A 20,040-nucleotide genomic window follows, 5' to 3' on the forward strand; every position below is an offset into this window, starting at 1 on the left:
TGTTGGTCCCTGTCTGTTACTCTGTTGGTCCCTGTCTGTTACTCCGTTGGTTCCTGTCTGTTACTCTGTTGGTCCCTGTCTGTTACTCCGTTGGTTCCTGTCGGTTACTCCGTTGGTTCCTGTCTGTTACTCTGTTGGTTCCTGTCGGTTACTCCGTTGGTTCCTGTCTGTTACTCCATTGGTCGGCTTTTGATACATCCGTTTCACTTTAAGCGCCGCAGGGGCTTCTGGGTAAATTCAAGGATCACAAACACAAAGAACATGAAAAATAAATAAATAAAAAAATAAAACCCCAAACACTGTCATCTTTCAGAAGCAGATACACCGTCATTTACGAACTAAAAGCTGCTGCTTTTTTCACACACTTTGAACCCTGCTGCGTAAACATCCGAAATACATCCATTAATGCTTTGATTGGCAGAATATTTCAGTGGGATTCATCTGAATAAATAATTGTCCCGAGATGATCCAAAACAGTCTAAATGGTGAAGAAACGTCCCAGTCTGTACACAGCTGCAAGTGAGAGCTCCTCCCTCCCACTGAGTGTTGGTGATACCATCAGCCAAAAGGAAATAAAATAAAATGATGAATGAATGAATGAATGAATTTATTAAGCTCACACAGACCCAAAATGACAAATTAACCTCACAGTGAAAACAAAGAAAACTAGGACTGCAAGCAGTCATATACGGGCCCTCGTTCTGAGCGACTGCCTACCCAGGCCAGTGGGTGCCCTTGTGACCACATGTGGGCATGTGCATGCAGGGGCAACCACTCATCACACAGTTCAAATTTCAAGCAAATCACACAATGCATGAAGGAGTTATGACCAGTTGATAGTTCATCCACTAGGGGGCGCTCAGTGTACAAACAGAGGGGCTGGGTGTGTTCAGGGGCAAACTGTCATCACATGTGAAGTTTCAAGTCACTGAGGCAAAGCATGAAGGAGTTATCATGACTTGATGTTACATGGCAAAGGGTCAAAATGGTGGCACCATAGCAGCCACACCCTTCAACATAGAGAAAAGCTTTCGATAACATTTGATCAGTATCATCTCTGGATGCTGTGAAAGAAATTTGAAGTGCATTGGACAAAATCCCTAGGAGGAGTTCGTTAAAATACAACGTGTGGAAATTACGCCAAAATGAGAAGAAAATTCAAAATGGCCGACTTCCTGTTTGGAGTAGACCCATGGTGCAAGAGACTTTTTTTTATGTCTATGCAAGTCACACATTTTCATCTCCCTACTCCAAAAAAATCCCTATGGGAGGGTTTTTTGAAAGTTTCAAGGGGGCACTATTGAGGCATTTTGCCCCGCCCACGGGCGACGCCCCTATGAATTGTAAGAGGTTGTTGTCCTCGACCTGTGTATCAATTTTCATGATGATATGACAAAATTAAAGCCGTCAAAATGAAGAACGTAATTTCATGGCGAAGGGGCGATATTCTTCACGCCACCACACGGACGCCGTTACTTGTAACTTCACGGTGTTCATCACGTACGTTCACTAACTTGTTCTGCATGTTTTAGAAGTGGAATGAAGTTGATTGGGTCAAGTATGTGACATCAGGACCTGTTAAAGTAAAAATAGGACATTTCCTGTTACCAGCGGGGGGCGCTATGGCGGAGCTGGGAAGTTAATATATGCAGACGTTCAGGGCGGATCTACGATGAAGTATGTGGGCGTGACAGCCGTTCACAGTGAAATGGCGTGCTCTGAAACGCTCGCCAAAGTTTGACGACCCCTAGCAGCCACGCCTTTTGACTTAATTAGAATCTTTTGATAACTTTTGATCACCATTGTGTTGTGATGATTTTGACCAAATTTGAAGACGATCAGATGAAATTCCTAGGACGAGTTCGTTCAAATGTAAGTAGTGAAAATGGCCAAAAAATTGATGTTTTGGTGAAAGTAAGTTTTGTATTTCTTCATAATTGATGTAAATCGAGTCCAAGACATATTGTTCATGTTTCCATCCCCTGACTTGTCTGAAGAAAACTAGCAATAAAAGTTTTAGAGATTTGCTTTCAGTTTGAGTTTGAGGAAGATAATTTTAGAAATGTTATTCTATTTCTAGTATTTAAAATGGCATAAACAAATTAAAATGTGTGAAATTCCAAGTGTTCCAATCCTTTTGGAGGGCACAGTATCCTAACCTTAGGATGAGTGTAAAATGAGTGTGATATTATTACGGTTTGGTTTAAGAAGGTTTCATTTTCACTGTTGCTGCACTTTGTGTCAGATCATAGTCATATTGTATATCATATTGATATGAAAATTCAGTAAGGTATATCTTCAGTTATACATTCCAAATCTAAAGTGGAACTCTAGTAGTGTTTACTAATGTACACAGGAATATCTTTAAAAAAAAGAGAGAGAGTATTTCCACTTAGGTGCCTGGTCTTGAGAACCAGGGATAGTAGGTTGAAAAGCTTTTTTATCCCATGGGAACTCTCCCTACACACTTAAGCAGCTCAAGAATATGGACAGCAGGTATATGAGTGACATTTACATGACAATTTATATGACAATATTGAGATACGATAATTTGGCCATATTGTACAGCCCTATTGTCAACTAGCTGAAAACTTTGAATATTAATTTACAGCTACATAAAAAAATGCTTAAAGTGACAGGGGGTTAAGAGGGCTGTAATGAGGGGCGTCAGCTGAAAATCAAAGAAAGAAAAATGCTTAAAAAGGCGGGGAATCTGGGGGGGGCAGAGCCCCTCCAGAAACTGAAAGGCAAAATAAGGAAAATGCTTAAAAAGGCGGGGAGTCTGGGGGGGGCAGAGCCCCTCCAGAAACTGAAAGGCAAAATAAGGAAAATGCTTAAAAAGGCGGAGAGTCTGGGGGGGGGGGGGGCTCCGTCCCACCAGAAGCTGAAAGGCAAAATAAGGAAAATGCTTAAAAAGGCAGGGAGTCTGGGGGGGGGCAGAGCCCCTCCAGAAACTGAAAGGCAAAATAAGGAAAATGCTTAAAAAGGTGGGGAGTCTGGGGGGGGCAGAGCCCCTCCAGAAACTGAAAGGCAAAATAAGGAAAATGCTTAAAAGGTGGGGAGTCTGGGGGGGGCAGAGCCCCTCCAGAAACTGAAAGGCAAAATAAGGAAAATGCTTAAAAAGGTGGGGAGTCTGGGGGGGGCAGAGCCCCTCCAGAAACTGAAAGGCAAAATAAGGAAAATGCTTAAAAAGGCGGGGAGTCTGGGGGGGGGGGGGGGGGGGGGCAGAGCCCCTCCAGAAACTGAAAGGCAAAATAAGGAAAATGCTTAAAAAGGTGGGGAGTCTGGGGGGGGCAGAGCCCCTCCAGAAACTGAAAGGCAAAATAAGGAAAATGCTTAAAAAGGTGGGGAGTCTGGGGGGGGCAGAGCCCCTCCAGAAACTGAAAGGCAAAATAAAGAAAACTGCTTAAAAAGGCGGGGGGGGGGGGTCTGAAAGGTTTTTGCCATGCTAATACTCCCTTGAAGCATTTACTCAAAATAAAGTCTGAAGGACCTAAAGGACATGGTGAGATGCTGATGAGCTTCACTCATTCATATCTGCGACATATGCATATTAATGAATGATATAAAGTAACTAATGACCGTTGGGGGAGGAGGTATTGTGCTTTATACAAAATGGCAATGGCTTTGACATTTTTGATTTAACATAATTTATGTATTTTCCAACTCAGTTTCTCCTCAATAAAAACCCCAAGAAATTTAGTTGCTATCAGGTTTCCATAGTAGAGAAGCTTGAATCTTGGACTGGACTGGGTTGCTTGATGCGAGGACGTTTCGCTTCAAATCGCAGAAGCTTCCTCAGCTAACATTCTTGCTCTGGTGGTCTGACTTGTGAAATCAACTATCACATACCTTGAAATGTGATCAGAATGTAGCAAATAGAACAGAATAGAGTCTTTATTGTTATTGTACATACATACAATGAAACTTGTCCTCTGCATTTAACTGTTCTAATTACAGTTAGACACAGTCTAACCACTAGGGGCAGCGTACAACCACAGTCCAGCACCCGGAGATCAACTCCAGATGTAGAGATGCTGCCTTGCTCAGGGGCAGAGAAAGGAGCAGACCCTAAATAAGCATGTTTTTGACTGTGGGATGAAACCCACACAGACACGGGGAGAACATGCAAACTGCACCCAGAAAGGACGGGAAGCCAAACACTTGTAGCAAAGCAGCGTTTACCAGCGGGGCTACTGTGCTCTCAGAGCGCTCTTGTTTTATTTTGCTTTGTTGTTTTTGGGTCTTTCTTCGAGCGGCCCGTCTTTGTGTCAGCGGGATCCTGTCAAGTGTCAGAAGCTAAGAAGAGTGGGTCCTTTTTCGTACTTGGATGGGGGACATCTTAGGAAGACCAGGAGCTGTGTCTGTCTCCAGGTGAAACTGTATTTGTGTCAGGATGGTCATCCGGCTCCATCCACTGTGATGACTCCAGACAACATGGGAACAGCCAGAAGACCAACAACATCTTTGATAATTCTTTGTTGGATTTTGTTTATTTGATCTTTGTTTTTGGTGGTTTTGTCTTCCGTAAAACCCACCTGAGGGACTTTGTCTTGACCACTGTGGTCTTGTTCAGGCAGGGTTGGTGAGGTTAGACTTATGTTGTGACGTATGTTGTGACTTTGCTCTGAATAAATCAGTTGAACTGAATTTCATTTGAAGGGCGGCACGGTGTCTTAGTGGTTAGCACTGTTGTGTCAAAGCAAGACGGTCCTGGGTTCTCTTCCCACCTTGGTTCACCTGGTCCTTTCTGTATGGAGTTTGCATGGTTTCTCCTTGTTGGCATGACTTCTTTCCAGGTTCTCCAGTTTCCTCCCACTTCCACAGACACGCAGGTTTTAGGTGGACTGGTGACTCTAAACTGAACATAGGTGTGAATGCATTTGTCTGTCTGTGTCCCTGTGACAGACTGGTGTCCGGTCCAGGGTAAACCCCGCCTCTCACCAACTTGCTGCTGGGATAGGCTCCGCCCCGTGACCCTAAATCGGAATAAGCGAGTTTAGAAAATGAATGAATGAACTGAACGTGTTAGTGGACGGTTCCTGTTTGCACTCATTTGAAGCCATGGAAGACGTTTCTGACTTGTCCAGGTGGTGAAAGTTTTTTAAACCGTAACCAGAATCAGTTTGTCCAAATTTGTCTCATAAGTCAGGAATTCATTATCAGAGAAGTTAAAATCATGAATAAATATCAGCCCGTATGCAGACAGTGCTCAGAGGCCAAGTCTGACAACCAGACAGGAAGCACCAGGACTTGGACCTTCATTCTCCTGCAAAGACATCAGCATCAAACACCTCTGACCTTTGACCTCATAAGAGCTTCTCAGAGGACCCAGAGACATGAAGGTCACTTTGACATTTTGTCCACATGGTGATGCTGATGTCTTTGCAGGAGAATGAAGGTCCAAGTCTTCAGGGTCCTGGTGTTTCCTGTCTGGTTGTCAGACTTGGACTCTGAGCAGTGTGCTCAGGTGAGGACTGGATGTCTTTGGTCCCAGGTCTCTGTGGAGGATCTTTGGGTCCTGCTGGAATGACTTTGTGTCCAATAAACAGTTACTTAGTGAGACTCAGATGAGGAGGATCACTGACACTGTGAGGGAACATCAGACACCACATGGAGTCTATGTGGTGAGTTTCTCTGGACGTGATCCAGGACACAGCTGTTCAGGACCCCAGAGACTGGAGAAGGACAAGGACACGCCCACATTTCTCCAGGCAACAGTAGATAGATAATTACTTTGGAGACGTGGGGGTGGAGCAGGTCTTTGGACAAGGACATGCCCAAATTTCACCTGGCCATGATAGCTCATTGGTTACTTTGATTGGTGGTCTGCCTGGGTGGTTGCCATCCAGGATCCAGGGTCATGGTGTAGAAAGCTACGACACACAGGAGCAGTGACGTGTTGTTCGATATTTGTACAGACATCAACAAACTTGTTGATCTGAGTGTGTGTGTGTGTGTGTGTGTGTGTGTGTGTGTGTGTGTGTGTGTGTGTGTGTGTGTGTGTGTGTGTGTGTGTGTGTGTGTGTTTCAGAGCCGCAGTTGAAGGGTATTGTGACGCGTCTCTTCAGTGAGCAGGGCTTCTTCCTGCAGATGCAGCCTGATGGAACCATCAGCGGCAGCAAAGACGAGAACAGCGACTACAGTGAGTCTGAAACATCTTTACCCACTGAAACCAGGTCACTGAGCCTGTGGACTGTAAAGAAACGGCCCCACAGAGACTGGGTTTTTCTGTACGTCACCTCCATCAAACCACAAACAGCTGATTCTGTTTATATATATATATATCAATCAATCAATCAATCAACCCTTTTCTTATATAGCGCCAAATCACAACAAACAGTTGCCCCAAGGCGCTTTATATTGTAAGGCAAGGCCATACAATAATTATGTAAAACCCCAACGGTCAAAACGACCCCCTGTGAGCAAGCACTTGGCTACAGTGGGAAGGAAAAACTCCCTTTTAACAGGAAGAAACCTCCAGCAGAACCAGGCTCAGGGAGGGGCAGTCTTCTGCTGGGACTGGTTGGGGCTGAGGGAGAGAACCAGGAAAAAGACATGCTGTGGAGGGGAGCAGAGATCGATCACTAATGATTAAATGCAGAGTGGTGCATACAGAGCAAAAGAGAAAGAAACAGTGCATCATGGGAACCCCCCAGCAGTCTAAGTCTATAGCAGCATAACTAAGGGATGGTTCAGGGTCACCTGATCCAGCCCTAACTATAAGCTTTAGCAAAAAGGAAAGTTTTAAGCCTACTCTTAAAAGTAGAGAGGGTGTCTGTCTCCCTGATCTGAATTGGGAGCTGGTTCCACAGGAGAGGAGCCTGAAAGCTGAAGGCTCTGCCTCCCATTCTACTCTTACAAACCCTAGGAACTACAAGTAAGCCCGCAGTCTGAGAGCGAAGCGCTCTATTGGGGTGATATGGTACTATGAGGTCCCTAAGATAAGATGGGACCTGATTATTCAAAACCTTATAAGTAAGAAGAAGAATTTTAAATTCTATTCTAGAATTAACAGGAAGCCAATGAAGAGAGGCCAATATGGGTGAGATATGCTCTCTCCTTCTAGTCCCCGTCAGCACTCTAGCTGCAGCATTCTGAACCAACTGAAGGCTTTTTAGGGAACTTTTAGGACAACCTGATAATAATGAATTACAATAGTCCAGCCTAGAGGAAATAAATGCATGAATTAGTTTTTCAGCATCACTCTGAGACAAGACCTTTCTGATTTTAGAGATATTGCGTAAATGCAAAAAGGCAGTCCTACATATTTGTTTAATATGCGCTTTGAATGACATATCCTGATCAAAAATGACTCCAAGATTTCTCACAGTATTACTAGAGGTCAGGGTAATGCCATCCAGAGTAAGGATCTGGTTAGACACCGTGTTTCTAAGATTCTAAGATTTGTGGGGCCAAGTACAATAACTTCAGTTTTATCTGAATTTTTATTTATATATATATATATATATATATATATAGGAGGTCTCTTAGATAATAAACCGACCCTTTTATTTTTTTTTTTAACTATATGGATTTTAATGACATGCGATTACACCAATCATGCTTGAACCCTCGTGCGCATGCGTGAGTTTTTTTCACGCGTGTCGGTGATGTCATTTCCCTGTGGGCAGGCCTTGAGTGAGATGTGGTCCCGCCCTCTCGGCTGAATTCCTTTGTTTCACACGCTGCTCGAGTGGACACTATTCGAGAAATTAAGATGGTTTTCTGTGAAAAGTTTAACGGCTGATGAGAGATTATGGGGTGTTTCTGTCGGTGTAAGGACTTCCCACGGAGCGGGACGTCCTGCAGCGCTTCCAGGCGCTGTCGTCGGCCTGTTTCGAGCTTAAAACATCCTAATTTAAGGCTTAATTCACCCAGGACATCGTGAGAGAACAGAGAAGATTCAGAAGAGGCCGGCATGAGGAATTTATGCGGACATTCCACTGTTTAAGGACATTTTTTTAATGAAAGACGTACGCGCAAATTCGCCGAGTCGTTTCCGTGACGACTCGGCAAATCTGTGTGCGCCGCGACAGGAATAACACCTCCATGTTAAAAACCATTTGTAAAATTCAGGCGGCTTTTGATGGCTTTCAACAAGTGAGTAACTGAGAAATTATTTAACAGCTTGGGCATGTTCCAACTTGCCCGTTAAGATTTCCAACGGAGGTGTTTTTCCTGCCGCGACCCCCCTCGGTCGGGTCCGGCCCGACATGCGACTCTGCCCGCACGTTCTTTCATTACAAAATGACCGTTAACAATGGAATGTCCGAATAAACTCCTCATGCCGACTTCTTCTGAAAGTTCTCTGTTCTCTGACGACTTACTGCGTCAACAGAGCCTGAAATGTGGAAGTTTCCAACTTGAAACAGCGAGACGCTGCCGCCTCGAAGTGCAGATCGCCGTCAGGCGCCGTGGACCGTCCTTAAAGCAACACTACCAGACCAAAATCTCTCATCAGCCGTTAAAATTTTTACCGAAAACCAGCTGAATTTATTGAATGGTGTCCACTCAGTTGTGCCTTACAGTTTTGAAAAATTTTTTATCAAACAAAGCAACAGTCTCTGAGCCATTCCTAAACAATGAAAAAAATCGACGAGCGGGTGGACGACTCCTCACTCAAAGACTGCCCACAGGCGAATGACGTAACCGACAGGCGTGAAAAAACTCTTGCATGCCCACGAGGGTTCAAGCATGTCTGATGTAATCACACGTGATTCAAATCCATATGGTTTTTGAAAAAATAATAAGGTCGGATACTTTTCTAATAGACCTCGTATATATATATATATGTGTGTGTGTGTGTGTTTTTTATGTGTGTGTATCTATATATATATATATATACACATACCCCTAGTGGTATGTGTATATATATAGATATTAAGCCCTGGTTCTTTGGGTCTGTCCTGGATCAGTGAGACTCAGTTATTACAAAAAGGGCAATTTATTGAATTTCATGTGATCAGACGTGGCTGTCTCTTGGACGGAGCTCCCATGAACATAGTGACGACTTACGTGATCAAAAACTGTCATGTCATGTTTAGGCCATGTGGTGAACTGGGTCAGACTTGAAAGATGTAAAAACAGGGCCTTGGGTTGGTAAAACCACTGACTACTGTTATGTCTTTTCACATGATAACAAAATAAAGAAAGAGGCTTTTATAAGATGTACTTTCAGTGCAAATAGGATTTCCAACAAGAACATATTGACCTGCAAACTCATTGACCATCATCGCTCCTGTAAAACCTGGTCCTGACCTTAGCAGGAATGTAATGGTATTACCATGGGTTTGAGCATTTGGAATCAATAATCCTTCTAAGGTACAGTTGTATGTAAAAGTTTGGCCCCCCTGATGATTTCCGTGATTTTCCTTTGTAAATCATTGGTTGTTTGGATCAGAAATTTAAGTTAAATATATCATATAGCAGACAAACACACTGATATTTGAGAAGTGAAATGAAGTTTATAGGATTTACAGAAAGTGTGCAATAATTCTTTAAACAAAATTAGGCAGGTGCATAAATTTGGGCACCCCAACAGCAGTGGTGGGCAGATAACCAAAAAATGAACTACGATAACAGATAATCAGATAACTGAAAAGTTATCTTCGATAAAGTTAAAACAATAAACCACCCAAAAATGTATTGGAAGTAACAGATAACCAATAACCCATAAATTCCAGTATTGTCTCCAGTACACTTACAACTACTAACAAGCTGATTTTGAGTTTTAACACCACGATCGCTTCTGGAAGCATCAAAAGCAACAACAGACCCAAACAATGAGTCAGCACTACTGTCTTTGAGCGTCCTGCCCCCTGCTGGAAACGTCTGTTTACTACATGGCTTCCAGCACAGAAGAAGTTGAGAGGAGCCACAAAACTTAACTCTTTACTCAATCACAGCGCTGCCATCAGGCCGAGGTCTTGGAAAATAAAGCAGTGCTGAGTTATGGTTTGGTGTATAAATAAAATGAATACACAGTGCACAAATGACAGAATTGACATTAATGGAGTTATTCTATCATAACTCCATTAATGTCAATTCTGTCATTTGTGCAAAGTTAAAATATAACATATATCTTTTAATGTTGAATAATGCACTAATTCTGAAGTTTTGTAACAAACACAGACAGATGTCATTCTGGGTAAAATGTGCCTCCGCTACACTGATTGGATGATTCATTCTATGTAAACCAACACGTTAATGTGATGTGTGTTGTGTGTTGTTGTTTACAGATAAATGTGCTTTTGTAAAATATGCCATTTTTTATTTGTAAAAAAGGCATTTTCAAAAAAAAAAAGCCAAGTTATAATTAGATAACCGTCTGATATAACCAGTGTCAAAATAAATAGAACACTGCCATTCGCCCTATTGACGTATCCCATAATCCCTTGCATGCCAGAGAGTCACTGCAGTCAAAACAACATAGAGAATCTACATGACAGCTGTAAATTAATATTATACTTACCAAAATGTATTTTTTTATGCTTTTCATCACGTTAATAAGAGACTGCTGCATGATACCCTGAAAACTTGCTAAAACAATTATAACAAATAATCCGTGTCTGTTACGTTTAATCTGCGTGGAATTTAATAAACACAAACCAAATTTCAGACATATTATATATATTAGTCTGGAACAGAGAGGACAAACAGTGTTGTAAAGAACAATAATCAAGACGTTAAAGAGCAAACTTCACTTTCCTCCAGAACAACATGATCAGGAAGTGATTGTAGCTCACAGCAGCTGCCATTGAAAATAACGGAGAGACAGACTGTGATTCTCGCATTTTTACATAAAACAAACACAATAACAACATCTATAAACCCAGAGAATATATTCACCAGAGTTTTAGGCACAGTATAAAAATAGTTTTATGTTGCGATGTTAATGGTGTTGTCCGTGTGCAGCGGTTAAAGTGCAGCGTGATCAGAGCGTCTCAATGCAGTTCTCTGTTTTTTGTTGTTGTTGTTTTTAAACTTTGATGTCTCCCATCAAGAGTTTTTGTAAATTAAGTTTGAAAAAAAGCTTTTGTTTACATTTTGCTTCTGGAAACACGTGAACGTATAATGAGTACAGTTATTGAAAATACGAGGTCTGTCCATAAAGTATCGTACCTTTTTATTTTTTTTTAAACTATATATGGATTTGATTCATATGTTTTGGACGGACCTCGTATCAGCCCAGCTTCAGTTTGAATACTGACATGAACACTACTGGCCAGTAGATGGCAGTAGAGACCTTGAAAACTTGCAAACACAAAATTCCAGATAATCTGTGTTGCTACAAGATCAGTTTAAGATGCGTGGAATTTAATAAAAGCAAACACAATAAAAACATCTATAAACCCAGAGAATATATTCACGTGAGTTTTAGTCACTAGAGTTTAATGGTGTTGTCCTGATCAGAGTGTCTGAAATGCATTTCTCCTGTCGTGAACGTACTGAGATTACCGTACTGAGATTACCCTACCCAGAATGCACCTGGACACAGCATGCCCCACACTAAAACCTTAAAAAAATAGCACATTACTTTAAAACTAAAACATACGAGGTCTATTAGAAAAGTATCCGACCTTATTATTTTTTTCAAAAACCATATGGATTTGAATCACGTGTGATTACATCAGACATGCTTGAACCCTCGTGGGCATGCGAGAGTTTTTTTCACGCCTGTCGGTTACATCATTCGCCTGTGGGCAGTCTTTGAGTGAGGAGTCGTCCACCCTCTCGTCGATTTTTTTCATTGTTTAGGAATGGCTCAGAGACTGCTGCTTTGTTTGATCAAAATTTTTTCAAAAGCTGTAAGGCACAACTGAGTGGACACCATTCGATAAATTCAGATGGTTTTCGGTAAAAATTTTAACAGCTGATGAGAGATTTTGGTCTGGTAGTGTCGCTTTAAGGACGGCCCACGGCGCCTGACGGCGATCTGCGCTTCGAGGCGGCAGCGTCTCGCCGTTTCAAGTTGAAAACTTCCACATTTCAGGCTCTGTTGACTCAGGAAGTCGTCAGAGAACAGAGAACTTTCAGAAGAAGTCGGCATGAGGAGTTTATTCGGACATTCTATTGTTAACGGACATTTTGTAATGAAAGAACGTGCGGGCAGAGTCGCATGTCGGGCCGGACCCGACCGCGGGGGGTCGCGACAGGAAAAACACCTCCGTTGGAAACCTTAACGGGCAAATTGGAACATGCCCAAGCTGTTAAACAATTTCTCAGTTACTCACTTGTTGAAAGCCATCAAAAGCCGCCTGAATTTTACAAATGGTTTTTAACACGGAGGTGTTTTTCCTGTCGCGGCGCACACAGATTCGCCGAGTCATCATGGAAACTACTCGGCGAATTTGCGCGCACGTCTTTCATTAAAAAATGTCCTTAAACAGTGGAATGTCCGCATAAAGTCCTCATGCCGGCCTCTTCTGAATCTTCTCTGTTCTCTCACGACGTCCTGGGTGAATTAAGCCTTAAATTAGGATGTTTTTCAGGTCGAAACAGGCCGATGCTGCACGACGTCCCGCTCCGTGGGAAGTCCTTACACCGACAGAAACACCCCATAATCTCTCATCAGCTGTTAAACTTTTCACCAAAAACCAGCTTAATTTCTCAAATAGTGTCCACTTGGATATCCCTCACAGGTCCAGAAAAAATTTTGATAAAGCAACGCGCGCCGTCTGGAGCAGCGTGTGAAACAAAGGAATTCAGCCGAGAGGGCGGGACCACATCTCACTCAAGGCCTGCCCACAGGGAAATGACGTCACCGATGCGTGAAAAAACTCACGCATGCGCACGAGGGTTCAAGCATGATTGGTGTAATCGCACGTCATTCAAATCCATATAGTTTTTTTTTTAAATAAAAAGGTAGGATACTTTTCTGATAGACCTCGTATATCTGATATTTTCACTTTATAAAACTTCAGAAGTGACGTTAATTTAAATAACTTGTCCGAAATAAGTTTGGTTGAAATTTGAACCATAAGTTAAAAATGTATGCCTCTGGATGACTTGAGTGATATTGGCCGTGTATCAGTATGGGGTTAAAAGAAATGAGTTTTTTTTTTTTTTGGTGACCAGTTCTTTGCCTGCAGAGCATAGAGCGGTTTCTTCCAGAAACAGCTCTCCTCTGTTTGCAGAGGGTAGAACTACACATCTGTTCACTTTTGTTTACCACGTTAACAGTCTAAAAGTTATCGGACAAAAATTTATCGGAAGATAATCTTCGATAATTATCAGTTATCGGAACTGTGCCCACCACTGCCCAACAGAAAAAATACATCAATATTTAGTAGATCCTCCTTTTGCAGAAATAACAGCCTCTAAACGCTTCCTATAGCTTCCAATGAGGATTCTGGTTGAAGGTATTTTGGACCATTCTTCTTTACAAAACATCTCAGGTTTGTTGGCTTCTGAGCATGGACAGCCCGCTTAAAATCACACCACAGATTTTCAATAATATTCAGGTCTGGGGACCGAGATGGCCATTCCAGAACATTGTACTTGTTCCTCTGCATGAATGCCTTAGTATAGTTTGAGCAGTGTTTAGGGTCGTTGTCTTGTTGAAAGATCCAGCACCAGCGCAACTTCAACTTTGTCACTGATTCATGAACATTGTTCTCAAGAATCTGCTGATATTGACCATCCCTTAGTTATGCTGCTATAGACGTAGACTGCTGGGGGGTTCCCATGATGCACTGTTTCTTTCTCTTTTTGCTCTGTATGCACCACGTTTTGCTCTGTATGCACCACTCTGCATTTAATCATTAGTGATCGATCTCTGCTCTCCTCCACAGCATGTCTTTTTCCTGGTTCTCTCCCTCAGCCCCAACCAGTCCCAGCAGAAGACTGCCCCTCCCTGAGCCTGGTTCTGCTGGAGGTTTCTTCCTGTTAAAAGGGAGTTTCTCCTTCCCACTGTAGCCAAGTGCTTGCTCACAGGGGGTCGTTTTGACCGTTGGGGTTTTACATAATTATTGTATGGCCTTGACGTACAATATAAAGTGCCTTGGGGAAACTGTTTGTTGTGATTTGGCGCTGTATAAAAAAAAAATTGATTGATTGATTGATTGACTGGAATCCATGTGACCCTCAGCTTTAACAAGATTCCCAGTACCTGCACTGGCCACACAGCCCCACAGCATGATAGAACCACCTCCAAATGTTACTGTAGGTAGCAAGTGTTTTTCTTGGAATGCTGTGTTCTTTTTCAGCCATGCATACCGCTCCTTGTTATGTCCAAATAACTCAATTTTAGTTTCATCAGTCCACAGCACCTTATTCCAAAATGAAGCTGGCTTGTCCAAATGTGCTTTAGCTTACCTCAAGTGACTCTGTTTGTGGCGTGTACGCAGCAAAGGCTTCCTCTGCATTACAGCATCATACAGCACAGCAAAGTGCACTGTGTAGTTCAATGATGCACAGAGACACTATCTGCAGCAAGATCATGTTGTAGGTCTTTGGAGCAGGTCTGTGGGTTGACTGTGACTGTTCTCACCATCCTTCGCTTCAGCTTATCTGAGTTTTTTCTTGGCCTGCCACTTAACTTGGCCTTAACTAGTACTGTGCCTGTGGTCTTCCATTTCCTCACTATGTTCCTCACAGTGGAATCTGACAGCTGAAATCTCTGAGATAGCTTTTTTATCCTTCCCCTAAACCATGGTGTTGAACAATCTTTGTTTTCAGGTCATTTGAGAGTTGTTTAGAGGCTCCCATGTTGCCACTCATTAGAAGAGATGCAAAGAGGGGAAACATTTGCAAATGGCCACCATTAAATACCCTTTCTCATGATTGGATTCACTTGTGTAAGGAGGTCAAGGGCCAATGAGCTTACCAAACCAATTTTGTGTTCCAATAATTAGTGCTAAATGTATTCAAATCAGTAAAATGACAAATTTATGCACCTGCCTAATTTTGTTTAAATAATTATTGCACACTTTTTGTAAATACTAGAAAATTAATTTCACTTCTCAAATATCACTGTTCGTCTGCTAATATCAGTGTGTTTGTCTGTTATTTGATATATTTAACTGAAATTCTGATCCAGACAACCAATGATTTATAATGGAAAATCATGGATATGAACAGGTGTGTACACACACACACACACACACACACACACATACACATATATATATATATATATATATATATATATATATATATATATATATATATATATATATATATATATATACACACACTGTAGTTTATATATAGTTTATATATATAGTTTTGCTGGAGGACAACAATTTAAACTAATTGATGCTGCTAATTTTTGTAACACACACACAAAAAAAAACAAATCCACCACACCAGACGAAAAGAAGACGGCAGTCTGTACACAAAGTCAGTGGACAGCATCACAGACTACTGAGAACAATTTTGGACTCTTATTTAACGTTTGTGTTTGACTGTTAAGCACCAGTGATGCACACCAAAATTTAAGTCCCATTTCTGTTGTCTCACCTCATCTTCAACTGCTTATCCAGGATCAGGTCATGGGGCAACAGCTCCAGCAGGGGACCTCAGACTTCCTTTTCCAGGCCACATTGACCACCTCTGACTGGGGGATCCTGAGGCATTCCCAGGCCAGTGTGGAGATTTCATCTCTCCACCTAGTCCTGAGTCTTCCCCAGGGTCTCTTCCCAGATGGACGTGCCTGGAACACCTCCCTAGGGAAGCGCCCAGAGGGCATCCTTACTAGATGCCTGAACCACCTCAACTGGCTCCTTTCAATGGGATGGAGCATCGGCTCTACTCCGAGCTCCCCACGGATGACCGAACTTCTCATCTTATCTCTAACGGAGACACCAGCCACCCTCCTAAAGAAGTCCATTTTGGCCACTTTTCCCCGCAATCTAGTTCTTTCGGTCATGGCCCAACCCTAGGTGAGAGTAGAAACGAAGATTGACCAGTAGATCGAGAGCTTTACCTTTTGGGTCAGCTCCCTTTTTGTCACAACAGTGCGGTAGAATGAATGCAACACTGCCCCTGCTGCACCAGTTCTCCAGCAAATCTCACACTCCATTGTCCCCTCACTCGTGAACAAGACCCCGAGGTATTTGAACTCCTTCAATTGGGGCAAGACCACATTCCCTACCCAGAGTAGGCAATCCATCGGTTTCCTGCTGAGAACCATGGCCTCAGATTTAGAGGTGCTGATCCTCATCCCAGCTGCTTCACACTCAGCTGTGAGTGTTGGACATCACAGGCTGATGAAACCAACAGGACCACATCATCTACAAAAAGCAGTGATGAGAACCTGAGCCCACCAAACTGGAAACCCTTCTCCCCCAACTACGCCTTGATATCCTGTCCATGAATATCACAAACAGGATTAGTGACAACCCCCACTGGAAATGAGTCTGACTTACTGCCGAGCACCCGAACACAGCTCTCGCTTTGTGAGTAGAGACTGGATGGCCCTGAGAAGGGACCCTCTCACTCCATACTCCCACAGCACCTCCCACAGTATCTCCTGGGGTATCCAATCATATGCCTTCTCCAAGTCCACGAAACACATGTAGACAGGATGGGCATACTCCCAGGCACCCTCCAGGACCCTTGTGAGAGTGAAGAGCTGGTCAGTTGTTCCACAATCAGGACGGAACCCGCATTGTTCCTCTTCAGTCAGAGGTTCAACTATCGGAAGAACCCTCCTTTCCAGCACCCTGGAGTAGACTTTACCAGAGAGGATGAGTAGTGTGATGTCCCTGTAGTTGGCACACACTTGTTGGTCCCCATTTATGGGGACCACCACCCCACTTTGCCACTCCTTAGGCACTGTCCCAGACCTCAACACAATGTTGGAGAGACGTCTCATCCAAGACAGTCCCTCCACACCCAGAGCCTTCAGCATTTCTGGACGGATCTCATCAACCCCCAGGGCTTTGCCACTGTGGAGTTGTTTAACTACCTCAGTGACTTCCACCAGGGAAATTAATGCAAATCCTCCATCAGCTTCCAGCTCTGCCCCGACTATAGAGGGCGCTCAGGTCGGATGCAGGAGTTCCTCAAATGTTCCTTCTAGTGCTGGATTACATCCTCAGTCCGCCAGAAGCACCTTGGCACCGACCGAAAGTCCTTCTCCCTAGTTGCTTCGAACTTCTCCCACACCTGCTGCTTTGCCTCCACCACAGCAGAGGCTGCTGCCCTTCAGGCCTGTTGGTACCTTGCAACTACCTCCAGAGTCTTCAGAGATAACATATCCCAGAAGGACTCCTTCAGTCTGACGGCTTCCCTGACCACCGGTGTCCACCACGGTGTTCGAGGGTTTTCTGTTGTTTATAAATTAATAAAATATCAAATGACAAGGATCTATATTTGCCGTTATATATAACAAGTAATGAATGTTTTTCCAGTCTTTCAATGGAACGAATATTTAATTCAGTGAAGGGTATGTTCCATCTTTCACCTCATGAAATATTTGTACCATTGAACTTAGTAGAGAAGGTTGAATCTTCAACTGGACTGGGTTGCTTGACGCGAGGACGTTTCGCTTCAATTCGCAGAAGCTTCCACAGCTAAAATTCTTGCTCTGGTAGTCTGACTTCTGTCTTGACTCTTGTAGAGAAGAATAAACAGAGGCCTGGACAACTGAGAGCCTACACAGAAACATTGCGACCAACTTTGGGCATGAGGCCCTGTCACTGGTACGTAAGCTGGAAAAGACTGCTAAAAAGATAGCTAACTTTAGAAACCACTTGAGATTTAACCTGAGATGCAAACAAAACAATGGCAGAAGGCTAGAGGTTTGGAACGGAAATGGCGTTGTTCCAAATTAGAGGTGTTCCGCCTTGTGTGGCGGGATGCTATTTTAGATTATAAGCATGCACTTCTGGCCACAAAGCGGACCTATTACTCTGATTTGATCAGTAAAAACAAACATAACTCAAAGTTTTTGTTTGACACAGTCGCATTTTTTGTTCACGGGCAGCCACCTGTTAGTCGTTCTCCCTTTTCAGCGCAGGATTTCTTGGATTATTTTGAGAAGAAAATAGAAGATATTAGGCTGAGCATATCTCAGCAGGCCTTGGCCCAGCCATTAAAACCTGCTATGGAGGTGGGCGCTACCATTGAGGTGTTACCTAGATTGACAGAATTTAATAGTATTTCATTGGGCGTGCTGACGAAACTTGTGGCGTCTACAAAAAGCACAACCTGTTTATTTGATCCCATACCAACAAAACTGTTTAAGGACCTGTGGCCCACTCTTGGGCCGACTGTGCTGGAAATGATTAATCTGTCATTAACCTCTGGATCTGTTCCGAAATGTTTTAAATCAGCAGTGATTAAACCATTACTTAAGAAATCTAATCTTGACCCTAGTGTATTGAAAAATTACAGGCCGATATCAAATCTATCATTCTGTTCAAAAATTTTAGAAAAGGTGGTTTCACGGCAGCTCGTAGACCACCTTACTGAGAATGATCTTTTTGAGCCGCTGCAGTCTGCTTTTAGGAAATATCACTCCACAGAGACAGCACTCACTAAAGTTGTGAATGATCTTCTGCGAGCAGTGGACTCAGACACCACTACGGTTTTGGTGTCGTTCGATCTCAGTGCTGCGTTTGATACCGTGGATCATCATATTTTGCTCAATAGGTTGGAGAATTTTTTTGGGATTACTGGAAGTGCCCTTGCCTGGCTGACGTCATATCTGTCCAGTCGTTCTCAATGTGTCTTGTATAATGGCACTACCTCTGACCTTGCTGACATGAGATTTCGGGTTCCACAGGGATCTGTTTTAGGCCCCTTGCTTTTCTCCCTGTATGTGGCACCCCTTGGGCGTATACTGCGGAGTTTTGGGATTGCTTGTCTAGTAACTTCCTACTTTTAAACTTTGATAAGACTGAAATGATGGTTCTTGGTCCAGCGAGACATTGGCATCAGTTTGGACAAAATGAGGAACCTTGGGGTAATTTTTGATCCCACGTTGTCTTTTGACCTCCACATCAGGGATGTTACTAGGACTGCTTTTTTCCATCTGAGAAATATAGCGAAGATCCGCCCCATCCTGTCCATGGCTGATGCTGAGACCCTGATTCATGCTTTTGTTTCTTTTAGACTAGATTATTGTAATGTTCTATTTTCAGGGTTACCACAGTCCAGCATTAGGGGTCTTCAGCTGGTTCAGAATGCTGCCGCCAGACTTCTGACACGTAGCAGAAGGTCTGAACATATTACACCCATTTTGGCATCTTTGCACTGGCTCCCTGTCTCTGTGAGAGCAGATTTTAAGGTTTTGTTATTGACTTATAAGGTTGTTCATGGACTGGCGCCATCTTATCTGGCTGATCTGGTGGAACTCTACGTGCTGGCCCGGGCTTTGCGGTCACAGGATGTGGGACTTCTCTGTGTTCCCAGGGTGAAGAAGAAGTCAGCAGGTCAAAGAGCCTTTTTGTATCGTGCACCCACCCTGTGGAACGGTCTTCCTGCGACCTTGAGGCAGTCTGAGTCTGTGGACATTTTTAAGTCAAGACTCAAAACCTATTTTTATTCTCTTTCTTATGGATAGTTTTTATTTTTATTTGTTTTATTCTTTTACTTCTGCTTTTATTTATGTATTTGAATTTTTTATTCATTTTTAATTATTTATGCAATTTTATGTTGACTTGTTTTATTTAAGGCGCCTTGAGACGGCTTTTGCTGTGATTTGGCGCATTATAAGCTAATTAAATTAAATTAAATTAAATTAGAATTAGAAGGCTTCATTTTAAAATATTAGACCTCCAAAATAATCTTGATAGTCTTTACAAAATGTTAGAAACCTTAGTGGGGGAAGAGGCCCATAATAAGATCACAAAGTTCATAGTTAAAATAAAGTAAGGAGCGGCAAATCAGGAAGTTTCACAACCTTTTAGTGCAGAAAAGGCGTATTTTCAGTGGGAGTATTTTTAAGATACACCCAAACAAATTAGTGACAACAGGGAAAATTGGGTAAAGAATCTCTCCGACAGGGTTCTTACACAGACAGAAAAGGATGTGCTCGCTAAAGGACTAAATTTCTCAGTGACCCCTAAACATATTCCGACAGTAGAT

General features: G+C 42.8%; 1 protein-coding gene across 2 annotated transcripts in view; it reads left to right on the forward strand.

The window, feature by feature from the left end:
* The window catches only part of LOC117509338 (fibroblast growth factor 12-like), a 152,545-nt gene that overhangs the window by 99,611 nt on the left and 32,894 nt on the right, over positions 1-20,040 (forward strand). For both annotated transcript variants that reach the window (XM_034168996.1, XM_034168998.1), the window contains exon 2: positions 6,035-6,145. In XM_034168996.1, coding sequence (XP_034024887.1) covers positions 6,035-6,145 — 111 coding nt within the window. The remainder of the gene's footprint in view (positions 1-6,034; positions 6,146-20,040) is intronic.

This window comes from Thalassophryne amazonica, chromosome 4, assembly GCF_902500255.1.
Source record: "Thalassophryne amazonica chromosome 4, fThaAma1.1, whole genome shotgun sequence".
Lineage (NCBI taxonomy): Eukaryota > Metazoa > Chordata > Actinopteri > Batrachoidiformes > Batrachoididae > Thalassophryne > Thalassophryne amazonica.